At 40.5% G+C, this 12,782-nt stretch overlaps 1 protein-coding gene across 2 annotated transcripts; it reads right to left on the reverse strand.

Moving 5' to 3' along the window:
* Positions 1-250: 250 nt before the first annotated feature.
* On the reverse strand, positions 251-6,299 carry svip (small VCP interacting protein). Of its 2 annotated transcripts, XM_053426960.1 has the most exons (5): positions 6,013-6,299; positions 5,714-5,764; positions 4,562-4,608; positions 4,012-4,125; positions 251-1,625 (listed from the first exon to the last, which is right to left on the reverse strand). In XM_053426960.1, exons 1-4 carry the CDS (start codon positions 6,067-6,069, stop codon positions 4,044-4,046), a joined length of 237 nt encoding a protein of 78 aa, XP_053282935.1. In that variant the 5' UTR covers positions 6,070-6,299; the 3' UTR covers positions 251-1,625; positions 4,012-4,043. The 2 variants fall into 2 exon arrangements, with proteins under 2 accessions (XP_053282935.1, XP_053282934.1); XM_053426959.1 differs by lacking the exon at positions 4,562-4,608.
* Between the last annotated feature and the right edge of the window lie 6,483 nt (positions 6,300-12,782).

Here is a 12,782-nt window from a genome sequence, read left to right on the forward strand (position 1 = left end):
AACTTTTTATCTTTCCTTCAGGACAAATTCAGCTCAGAAAAACAAACACCAGAGGAAGATAGTGACTTGAAGTGTTCAGCGTTCATCAGTCCTGTTTTATATAGTTAACATGAAAGGACAGAAGACTCATAAATTATCCATCTAAGTCTAGATCAGCAAACCTAATCTCAATTGCAATATCAAAATGTTATCGGAACTTGGATCATCTTTCTCATCAACTTTAATTCCACACATAAAATTTAAACAAGAGTAGCAGAAATGTGATTTATTGTAGCAAATACCATTGGCTTTCCTGTTCTACAAAAAGGAGAGAGCACCGGAAGCATTTAGGATCAAGTGAAGGCTGTAAGAAATGCACTCAGTCAAAGCAAGTCATAGTTTAAAAAGAAAAAAGAAAAAAACACAACATACACAATTCACTTTCCTTCAGTTTCTTCATAATTCTGTTACTAGTTTCTCTCTCCACATAGAAAGAAAGCTGGCTTATTTGCTGTGTACCAAATATTGACAAACTGTGTGCAAATAGGTGTCTAACAAAAGCTTCCGTTTGTCACATTGCAATATATAAACGCAATTGATATCTCATTCAAATCAAGCAGGCGACACGTCAGAGTTTTGCTTTGAATAATTCAACTGGAATTGTGCAGCGAAAACCCAAAAAAGTTCTGTTGAAATTAGGCTCTATTAAAAGGGGGTAACAAAGGCCAGTGCAAAGCGCAAAAGGTTGTGTGCACAAGTTCAATAAATCATTCCCTATTTTTCAGTGCTTAATTCCTTCATCACGAATGAATCAACTATATGATGCTGCAGAGTATATGCCTGGTTGTTGACCATATAGTCTTCGTAAAATCTCGAAGACATAACTCACATTACCTTCTGCACCAGTCTTCAATGTGAGATGAGTCACAGAAACACTCCGAGCAAAGAGAATAACAGGTTCAGTCAATAGCAACAAGTTACAGCCCTGTTTGCACTAGCCTTTGTCTTACCGACTCATAGAGCATGAACAGGGTGAAATAAGTGGTATATGAATGCTCATTATTGTACAACAAAACTACAATAAGCACAGTTAAATTGCTATGTAAACATAAACTGTGTCCATCTTGTGAAATGAGTCCTTTGTATAACGGGACAGAAAAAGTAATTTGGCCATGAACAGATCAACGGTGAATACTGATCCTCGACTGTGGAAATGAAAGGAAAGGTGCAGCGATGAAGCTCATGTTATAAGAGTGTTGAAGACAAGCTTGTTTCAAAGTGTTCCCAGATACACAACTTGAGTTTAGAGTTATGTTGTTTTTGTGTGGTCTAATATAAAATAGCCTGCTTTTGCTATTACTGTGTATCATCCTCGATTTGTCCGAGGGTCCACACTGGTTTGTGTAACTTGGCATCAAGGGGGCTGTCCTGATGTTATCTCCTCACGTCAGATCATCTTGCATCAAGCCGCGGCAGCTGTTTGTCTCGTAACACCATCAAATAGGCAAATAATAGAACCAAAGAGTTGACCAATGGACAGCAGCTCGGACATCTGTCAAGTCATCTTGCAGCGATGCTCCATGGTGTTTCGGACTTCCGAGTCAAGACTTCAGATTCTACCATCAGGGTGTTCATCCTACCTGCCACTGCAAGGGAAAACAAAGGTGGAGATTAGTCTGGTCATTAAGACGTTGAGCTTTCTGACAGACGCACACACACACACATATGAAAATGTTGGTTTTGCGTAAGGGCACCGACACACAAATGTAGGCGAATGACAAACGCCTGCCAAAATGAATCACATACATTTGTGCGGTAATCGATCGTGTAGTCTGTCGTCCGTTGGAGGTTGTGGTCGTTGAACGAGTGTTTATTTGGTTGTACAGTGAAGAGCAGAGGAAGGTTCTAATTTCCATGCGCGACGTCTACAAGTACTGGTTTGACAGAGCTTACAGTGCCTTGCATAAGTATTCACCCCCCTTGGACTTTTTCCCATTATGTACTGTTACTAACTGGAATTCAAATAGACTTAAATAAACTTTTTCCCGTTCGATCAACAAAACATGCATAGTACTTTGGAGGTGCAAAATAAATTTTATTGTGACACAAACAATAATGAGAACAAAAAAGTTGACATCTGTTGGGTGCATAAGTATTCACCCCCCTGTGTCAATACTTGGTAGAACCCCCTTTCGCTGCAATTACAGCTGCAAGTCTTTTGGGGTATGTCTCTACCAGCTTTGCACATCTAGAGATGGAAAGGTTTGTCCATTCTTCTTGGCAAAAAAGATGAAGCTCAGTCAGATTGGATGGAGACCGTCTGTGAACCGCAATCTTCAAGTCTTGCCATAGATTCTCTATTGGATTGAGGTCTGGGCTTTGACTGGGCCATTTTAAGACATTAACATTCTTTAATCCAAACCATTCCTTTGTAGCTCTGGCTGTATGTTTAGGGTCATTGTCCTGCTGGAAGATGAACCTCCGCCCCAGTCTCAAGTCTTTTGCAGACTGCATCAGATTTTCTTCAAGGATTTCCCTGTATTTGGCTCCATCCATCTTTCCCTCTATTCTGACCAGTTTCCCTGTACCTGCTGAAGAGAAGCATCCCCACAGCATGATGCTACCACCACCATGTTTCACTGTTGGGATGGTGTGCTCAGGGTGATGGGCAGTGTTGGGTTTTCACCACACATAGCGTTTTGCATTGAGGCCAAAAAGTTCAATTTTGGTCTCATCTGACCAGAGCACCTTCTTCCACATGTTTGCTGTGTCTCCCACATGGCTTCTGGCAAACTCCAAACGGGATTTTTTATGGATCCCTTTCAACAATGGCTTTCTTCTTGCCACTCTTCCATAAAGGCCAGATTTGTGGAGTAGACGACTAATAGTTGTCCTGTGGACAGATTCTCCCACCTCAGCTGTGGATCTCTGCAACTCCTCCAGAGTAACCATGGGCCTCCTGGTTGCTTCTCTGATTAATTTTCTCCTTGTCCGACTCTTCAGTTTGGGTGGACGGCCTCCTCTTGGTAGGTTTGCGGTTGTGCCATATTCTTTCCATTTTCTTATGATGGATTTTATGGTGCTCAGAGAGATGTTCAAAGCTCTGGATATTTTTTTATAACCTAACCCTGCTTCATATTTCTCCACAACTTCATCCCTGACCTGTTTGGTGAGCTCCTTGGTCTTCATGATGCTGTTTGTTCAGTAATGATCTCCAACAAACTCTGAGTCCGTCACAGAACAGATGTATTTATACTGAGATTAAATTGCAGACAGGTGGACCCTATTTACTAATTATGTGACTTGCAAATGTGACTTGTGAATGCAATTGGTCGCACCAGATCTTTGTTAGGGGTTTCACAGTAAAGGGGGTGAATACATATGCACTCAACACTTTTCAGATTTTTATTTGTAAATAATTGTGAAATCCATGTAATATTTCCCCCCACTTCCAAATGATGCACTATTTTGTGTTGGTCCATTACATAAACTCACGATGAAATAAATTTGAATCTGTGGTTATACCATGACAAAATGTAGAAAAGTCCAAAGGGGGTGAATACTTATGCAAGGCACTGTATATCAGGGTCTCCTCCATTTTGTCTCACTATGAAAACTGCAGCCAATGGCAACCAAGTGAGGTCAATGTTTTATTCGCACCTTTGCTCGCACAGATCGGAGGTGAACAGGAGGCACAGGTTCGACACTGGTACATTTGCGTTTGTGTGACCGCGCCCTTTTATTTAGATAGAGCTTCCTGGGTTTAAGGTACAGATCCGTTTAAGATACCAGTAAATATTTCCAATATTTGAATATCAAAGTATGCTCTTGGCGTCTGAAGTAATGACAAACGATTGCATGTAAATCGCCCAGCTCTAATGGGAAGACATTCTGAGTAACAAAACAAACAGTAAGAGTCTTTTTTAAGTTGACATCAAATAAAACATCTGTTCTTCGATGCCCCAGAGGAACGGCACTTATGACACTGTTGCTCTAAAAGTCACACAGCTCGAGGATGAACACAAAACGAACCCTCAAGCCGCCGCCACCAGACGCAGTCGTTGTCATCGCCTGGTTCTCACTTTCTTCCTGCTTTTTCCTTTTCCTCTCGACCGCTTCTGGGTTTTTAACACCACGGTATGCTGTCTGAAAAACAGAGCGGACAGTGACAGAAGTCTAAAAGGAAATTTGCTCCGGTACAAACTTGTTGAATACTTGTTCGTGTTGTTAGGGTCGTATACAAGGCAATCTCAAAAACATGCATGTGGTGTCAAATCATTTTTTCATACATCGTATTATCACAAGCTTTTCAGAGAGCACAAGGCAAACGCAATCACAACTAGCAAGGGGAGAGGCATTCAAGTGCCAAATAAGGCACTAAGGCTAAAGCCGTTTCCAATAGCGCAGTACTGCTAATGTGACGGTGAATTAGGGCTTGGGATTTGAATCTGTAGTAGTTCACAGTGTGAATTGTGAGGAGGCCAATTTGTGGAGGAAAGGAGTGAGTTAGAGCGGGAGGATGTGGCAGTTAAAGGATTCACCTGGACAAGAGGGGGATTTATTCTGATCCATGTCTACTTACCTCGTTACAACTTTGACATGGCTCTTACGGGTTTGAAAGAGGTTTTTCTGTACAATAAAAAATGACTCACCACACTGTCAAGTGCATCTACCTCAAATGTGGTGCATGTATGTGTTTAACAATAGGTTACTTCACTCAGTTAACGATTAGATACATCTAGCTGACACTAATGCAGTCTGAAACAACAACCATGCAACAAATCCTTTCTCGGTGACACAACAAGAACAATCATCACTTTCATCTCTAGCAACGTAACAAAAGTTCAGTACAAATGAAGGCTTGTGAGTTGTGCATGCACAGTGAGGAGGTATGATACAGAATTTGTTTAATAGTTCCGACACAGATTTGTTAAACATTTTGCTATTTATTAAGTGTTTGTCGTTCTCTGCTCCTGAAGAAGAGGTTTTGTTTTCATCGGTTTGATTGTTTGTCTGTCTGTTAGTCAGCAGGATGACACAAAAACTGCGAGACCGGTTACCACAAAACTTTATGTGATGAATGCGATTTGGGTCAGGGGAGATACCGTTACATTGTGGAGTTGATCACTGTCAGGGGGCAGTTGCTTATTGTTTACCCCACTTTACAACATTGTGAGATAGGGCATCTTTTTTTTTTAAAACATTTTCCTTGTTTACTCAGGTAATTCATAGATCTTGAGGAAATTACCTGACATGTTTAGGGGACTAACAGTTATGATCATGAGCATTTGGTGTAAATAACAATTCAGGTCTTGTGAATTTAAATGAAGTTTCATCAGGGGACTGCTCGGCCTTGGCAGAAGTGTGCACCATTCTGGTTTCACGTTTATCGTGATAATTACTGATATCGACTGATGTGAACGGTGTTATATTATATCACAGTATAATGATATCTTTGGCCATGTCGCCCAGCCCTAGTTCAGTCTTTGATGGCTCTGTATCGGAGGTATTTGGGGGTTGTCATTATGCTGGAATGTGTCTTGCTGTTGAATTGTACAGTGTTATGCTTGGAGGCATTCCCAATGGAGTTCAGCCTGAAAGTCAGCAAACAATCTCTCTGGATAACAGAATACGATTGAGCCACATGAGACGCTGCAGCAGGATTCAATGCACTGCTGTGGCAATATAATGCATTTGTTTATTGAACTATGTGAACGAGTGTTTATCTACTCACCTCTTTTTGTCTCTTCTCTGCGGCCTCGGCCAACTGTCGTCTCCTCGCATCCTGGTAAACAAACAAACAAACACAGACAACTTCAGCTGACAGTTTTCACTCGGTTTTCTCTCTGGGGGGCTGAGAACCATGTTGGGCCTAAAATGGGGCAGACTCGCCAGGGTCAGTGTTTACACAGGCGAGACCCGGTCAGCGCCTCCTGAACATGCCCAAGTAAGGCCTTTAGTTCACTCACACGTCCATTAGCTTTATTAGAGAACGCCATGGGTGGTTATAACAGCAGCAGGACGGGAACTCACCGGATCCGGAGTGACAACGACGTCGTCCCCGCCGAAACACGATAAGCACATCCCCATACTGGCAGGTTACTCCAGGCAGCAACAGGAGGAAAAGACACACAGCGCAGCGGAGGGTGAGTTTAGCTTTGTAGCTCACGCGGCTGCCTGACTACCCGCCGAGCCCTTGTCGCACTACCGGGCTCACGGTTAAGGCAACAGAAGGAGCGGTGTCCACTCCCAGCAGCTGCAGTAGGTGTAGGCTCGCCTGGCATTACGCTACGATGAGCTAACGGTCCCTAGCCTCCGTTAGCAGCCTAGCTAGTTAGCGCTACTCTACAAGCCCCGGTCCTCAGGCCGCCTAGCAAACACGCTCGCCCACCGCGACCGCCTCGGCATTTGGAGGATGTGACGGTCCAGACGTCTGGGTCGAGTGGTTTCTGCCTCCGTGTGTGTTTTGGTCAGAGTTCAGCTGGATGACAACTCCGCCAGGGTGCGTTCAACGGCGTCCGCATAATGAAAACTGTTAATCATCCGTGGCAGAGACACAAAACGTACACAACCGTCAGAGTTTCTTCACACAAAGAGGCTAATGCTACTAGAGGATAATGTTAATCCACACAGTTAGTGAATGTAAGCGTGAGTGTCATTAGCTTAACTGTGGTGGAATTAGTTCATAACCACTGGGTTCGACTGGGTTTGGTGGTTGTGAACGTAGCTCAGTGTGGAAACCATACTTCTGATAGTTTGCCGAACAGCGCCACCTTGCGACCAGTGACAAAACAAACACCATAATCACCTTTTTGAGGGCTTCAACATGCTCAAATCGTTACCAAAGTTTGCAGAGTTGTTTGTTGACAGCTCAGCATCAAAGGCTAGAATTGTATTTTATTTGTATTACTTGAACTTTAATGTATGTTTAATGCATTAATGTTTTACGTTTTAACTGTTCTTTGGTCGTACCACTCACCTCACCACCACACATTGGTCAACCAAGTGGTTTTAAATGTCCTATATAAATAAAATTATATCAATCCGCTATCAATTGCAGATCACATGGTGGAAATTGTATGTAAATTATTTAATAATAATAATAATATTATGAGTAGTGGTACTAGTCTTCGTATTTCTAGAGCCAAAATTTTGCTCTGGATCAATAAAGTATATATCTATATCTATCTATCTATCTATCTATCTAGTAGTATAAGTAGCAGTAGTAATAAGATTATTCATTTGTTTTATTGTTTTTATTTAATTGTACTTATTCTGCTTAGTTTTAAGATTCTTGTGATCTTTGCTGTTTACCGGGACCACAGTACTTTTTGTTTCATTCCCTCTCATGTATACCTCATGTTTTGAAATGAAAATAAATCTTCATGAATCATGTTATAACAAAGTGTGATCAAATCTATGTATACAGTTTATACATGCGTATATATATAATTAGGTATAACATGTTATTCTAGTTTGAGATCATATACATAATGTTATTCACATTTTATGTAAAACAATAAAACATAACAGCAATAATGATACCAATAATTAATACAGACATGACTATATTAAGGTCGGAAGATATGCAATTCTGTATATGTATGTTCCCTTATTTTTTCTCATCCCACCACCACATTTTAAAGTTCATTGACAGTCCCATTCTCTCACTCATCCTCTGGGGCCACAAGTTGAATATTTTCCATGTCAAAAACGAGTTTTGGAGATTATGAAGCTTGTATCCGGGCTCGCACTTTTAAAAAAAGAAAACCTAAACATATTTGAAGGTTGCCCCCAAAGTTAAAAATGCACATTACAAAACTCCATCCCCTATTTATTCCACAGCAGTTTAATGTTACACAACTGTGGGCTATTCATTTTTCATTATGATATGTTCTTTTATCCACCTTGGAAACAACAGCCTTACAACCTCTCTTTGTATTCTCACACAACTTATCATTTCTGGATTTCATATAAAAATACTGAAGTTTTTTTTCTGAGAATTTATTTTCCTCACATTAAATTAATCTTATAATTATGGCCATATTCATGAATCAAAATGGAAAGTCTCAGAACCCTCATCGACTTGGTTTATAATACAATTTTTATTAACCCCTAATATGTTTGCCGGTTACAAAATTTAACACAACAAGGAAATTAAAACCTCTTAAAAGCAATAATGTCTTGTTTATATTTTAAATGACAGCAAATTATGCTTTGGACTTTATAATGTTGTTAATGATTTGTATAATTTGTCACTTACTTACTTTGTCACTATATATATATATATATATATATATAGTGACAATATATATATATATATATATATATATTGGTCCCTTCTTGAAATATAGATTGCATATATATTGAATTGTAATATATAACAAACAAACTAAAACAAAACAAAAGCTTGCAATAGCACTTATGACCAGCAGAATAAATCCATAGGGAATCAGAACATAGCTGGTTAAACAAATGTTCAATGCATCAGCTGTCCTATAAATAACCCTGTACTACAGTCCACTGAACTGATATGCTGAAAGAACACTCAGTATGGGAAATAGTCTACACCACGAAAAATACATTTTTAAATTAATTCAAATTAAAATAAAGAAATCTGTCACAAGTATGATAAACCCACATGCTCACATCAGACTGCAGTGGAATCCATCCCATTCAGGTCAAACTTACCTTCGATAAAGGGGATCTCTTATGATTTGTTGTCATTCTCATATAGAATAATAAGAAATTCCACATGTGAGGTGAGTGGTGATGCTCCGATCCCGTTAAATCAATATTCTACAGTCATAAGATGGTAGTTTGTGATGTTGTAGCGTGCAGCCCCGACAACACTTTAAACTCCACCCATCCTTCTCGGCTGCAACACCCGGACTCTTTCACAGCTCAAAGGTGGAGCACCGTGGGGAGGACAGGTTCATGAGGCGGCACCTCCTCTGTAGTTGTACAAGTTGTCGAACAGGACATTACTAATGGAGGATTTAAATTGAAGGCACAACTTCATGCAATGGAAGTGAAGTTGTCACAGGCTCTGGGCATCTCCTCAGGTAGGTTTGACTCATTTATGACGGATGACCAAACTGCAGCTATCTGTAAAACTATCATGATATAATATCTACTGAATACTAAATTCCATATGAGATCTGTATGTAATTTGTTCCCTTTTGTTAGTTAAGTGTTTGTAAAGTTCATTTATTTAAAATTGGATGATGCGCTCAGTCCAAAAACCTTCTATTAAATCCGATTTAGGATTGATTTATTTATGACCTCAGATATTGAATGAATGAACAGGGAAGTGAGTGAGGGTACATCACTCATGGATGCTTCCTTCATGTCATTTCCCCTGAATGAGAAATGAATGCATGTGCATTAAATAGAATAATAACTCTCAAGAGCACTTCCTGTGTCTTTCTGGTGTATGTGACATTAATTCTATGAGTGACATGTTTGCACAGCACTCGGGAAAGCTCAGTGTGATTTTGTGCTGAAGCATCAGCTTTGCTCTGACGGGAGGAGAGCGTGACTGTGACTGTGTTTTCGAGGGAATTCCAGCAAACATGTCCAGCGTCATTCACTTTAATGATGTATTTAATGCATGAGTGCTGTGTCTCCTATTAGTTGTTCTAAATCATCATCACAGCCCCAGGGACAAAGATGGAAATGGCAAAACTCTGGGTTATGTCCTGATTGCTGATAGGGCCGTGTTTTCATCTGTGTTGAGCCGTGTGGAAGATGTTCAGTGGTGTGCAGAGCAGGGGGCATGGGGGCAAATTGTGACGTGGTGGCTCTGCTAGAAGCTGGGTGAAGTTTTTACCACTGAACCAATTATCAAGCATTTGAAATTGATTTAGATCCCTCACCATTGAAAAGAGGAAATATTCCTTGAAAGAAAACTAGAAAAAACTGATGTGCACTGAACTGCTAAATCAAAACCGAGATGTGTAGATTTGTGTAGATTTGGGATTTGGAGGATATGACAATTGCATCACTCTGCTCTATGTCCGTGTCATGTTTTGGAACCATTGGTATTTTACAACCATTCCAATTGTGTAAAACAGTTTTTATGAGCTCTAATTGTTACCTCAGCCAAGAAGTTTGTTATGGTCTGTGTGTTTATCTGTGTGTCTGCTAGTTAGCAGGATTATTGGACATATATTATCATTAAAAGAAATGTTTTCACCATATTCCTTGATTTCTCAGAAAACAATTTGTGGATCTCTCTCTCTCTCTCTCTCTCTCTCTCTCTCTCTCTCTCTCTCTCTCTCTCTCTCTCTCTATGCCCATCTAGTTGATTCTTCATTCGAAAGAGCCAGATATTTCATCTGCACACTTTGGAAACATGCAGGAGGAGGCTGGAGTGTTATGATTTATGGAAACCTTAATGTTGCCTTAAGTGATAGCTGCTGACTAATGTAAGCTGTTTAAAGACGATAGGCAAACAGACCAGGTTGGAGTTACCATCATGTAATGGAAATATTGCTGTATAAATGACCTGCAGAGTCAATATATGCCCCACTTTAGCTTATAGGTTTTAGGATTCTAAACTCAGTCGTCCCGTTTATTGAATTACAAAGTTGTTGCGGACGATGTTCACCTGGCTGCACTCAAACTAGATTACATTTATTTTATCAATCGACGACATTCCCGTTTTACAAAATGCCTGTGCATGTACACTAATTATATTACTCAATTTTCCTATAGCTTCTAAATGAGTCCAATATGTGTTTGTGATATGTCTTACTGAGCAGTCATGGTCAAAGTATTTGCCAGACAGTCTGGCTGTGGTGGTTGTACTTTTAACGTGGTTAATGGAGTCACACTTTTCCTCAACATCAGATTCTCAGTTACTTGAGAGGGGAGTTATAGTGACCCATAGCTTTGAGATGTATTTGTTTAAATAAATAATCAATGTGCCAGGAAGTACACACAGGAAGTACCTGCTCAATCAATCGATCTCCCTAATGTCTCCCTACTTCTGAAATCTTCAGGACAGTGTTGCTGCACTTAAGGCTGCACTGCTGTAATGGTTTAGGGAAAGAGGTTTCTGACTGAGCAGTTGTCCAATGCTCTGGTGTTGGTCGGCAGCTCGAATCCCAGCCCATGCCGTAGTGTCCTTGGGCAAGATGCTGAACCCAACTGGCCCCTCATAGATGTTGAATGAACTACTTGGAAGTCGCTTTGAATTAAAGCATCAGCTAAATTACATGATATGTAATGTGACAGAGACACAACAGTTTCCATGTCACCATAATGTCTATGAAGTAGATTATAATTGCTCTATACTCTGACTCTTACTCAGAAAACAGTTCTCCTCAGATCCAGATCCAGGAGAAATAACAATAAACTACAGTCTTATTGACGATAACAATAAATATAATTTTATACACTGAGGTAACCGTAAGCAAATAATGACTTAAATGTGCACCTCACGGAATCAGGTCATATGATTTGCCTTTCTGTGTAAACTCTGTCCCCTTTATGGCCCCAGATGAAGACAAATCCAAGATTCGCCCTACGTACTTCTGTATTTTCAACTGTATTACACCATCCTCCATTCTTGCAGGCTTAAGGTACAAGGCCCTCAGGTAATAGTTGCAGATATTGTCACATCTATCAAAGGGGCACATTTAATATTTAACGTTTCAATAACAGGCTGTACGCAGCAGCTGCAGCAGCAGCAGTATGTCTGGCAGCCATTTGTTGTTTCATCTTGACACCTCCATGGCGCTGAGCTGCTGAAGGGACATGTCGCTGTTGAACGTGTATAGAGAATCATTTTCTGAGATGTGAACTCCCTCTGAGGGCTGGTGAGTCATGTTGTTTGGACTCGGAGCGCCCCCCGCAGCTCTTCCTGTTGGTTTCCGTGAAGCAGGAAGGGAGCACATACTGAATGCGACCCATCTGACTGCTATCTGTGTAATACAGGCAATCACTACGAAATAATGACTCAATACATGCAGTAAACATAAATTGATGATGTGCATTCAGCCATTGTTAGTCTTACTCTGCTGATTATTTCCCCCTGTAAACATCCACATTCTAAGAGGAGATGACATTTAGAACAATACTGAGTAGCCGACCCTCAAAAAGGGAGGTTATAATCTCACCCTGTTGGTTTGCTTGTCTGTTTGTAAACAAGATTAGACAAAAACTATTGAATCTTTTACATGAAACTAGGTGGAAGGATGCGGTGGATCAGGGACGAACCCATTACATTAGGTTGCAGATCCAGATCAGAAGGAACAGGGAGATCTGGTGTTTTTCAACGTGTTCAAAGTTAGAAAGGTTTCCAGGTTATGGATATCGTTCGAAATGTCAACTTAAATTCATATCCTAAAGATGAAAGCCATGTCAGGTATAATGAATAATCATGTAGGCCTTTATATTTAAGAGAGATATGTTGAGTCAGTGAGGTCTTTATGTCAATTTTTATTATCATCCATCCATTATCTATACCACTTATCCATTAAGAGGCACAAGGGGAGAGGAGCCGATCCCAGCTGACATTATGCAAGGGGTTGTGTATACCTTGTTGCAGAGCTGACACAAAGAGACAGACAACCACTCACACTCACACCTACAGACAGTCTCCAGTTAGCCTGTGTGTCTGTGCGTCTTTGGCCTGAGGGAGGAAGCTGGAGTATCCAGAGAAAAGCCACCCTGCTCTGCCAGGAGGTTGGAATCAACAACCTTGTAAGGCAACAGTGACCCCATCGTTCTGTCCTTTTCATTACTGAATACCTTTGTCTCAGAAGAAAAGAAATTCGGAAAAAATGTTGCTCTAG

Source organism: Pleuronectes platessa, chromosome 7, assembly GCF_947347685.1.
Source record: "Pleuronectes platessa chromosome 7, fPlePla1.1, whole genome shotgun sequence".
Classification (NCBI taxonomy): Eukaryota; Metazoa; Chordata; class Actinopteri; order Pleuronectiformes; family Pleuronectidae; genus Pleuronectes; species Pleuronectes platessa.

Coding starts and splice junctions, on each gene's coding strand:
- svip (XM_053426959.1), bottom strand. CDS start 6,069: ATGGGGATGTGCTTATCGTGTTTCGGCGGGGACGACGTCGTTGTCACT. Junction 5,765..6,012: donor TCGTTGTCACTCCGGATCCG/GTGAGTTCCCGT, acceptor TTTGTTTACCAG/GATGCGAGGAGACGACAGTT. Junction 4,126..5,713: donor CAGAGAAGAGACAAAAAGAG/GTGAGTAGATAA, acceptor TCTGTTTTTCAG/ACAGCATACCGTGGTGTTAA.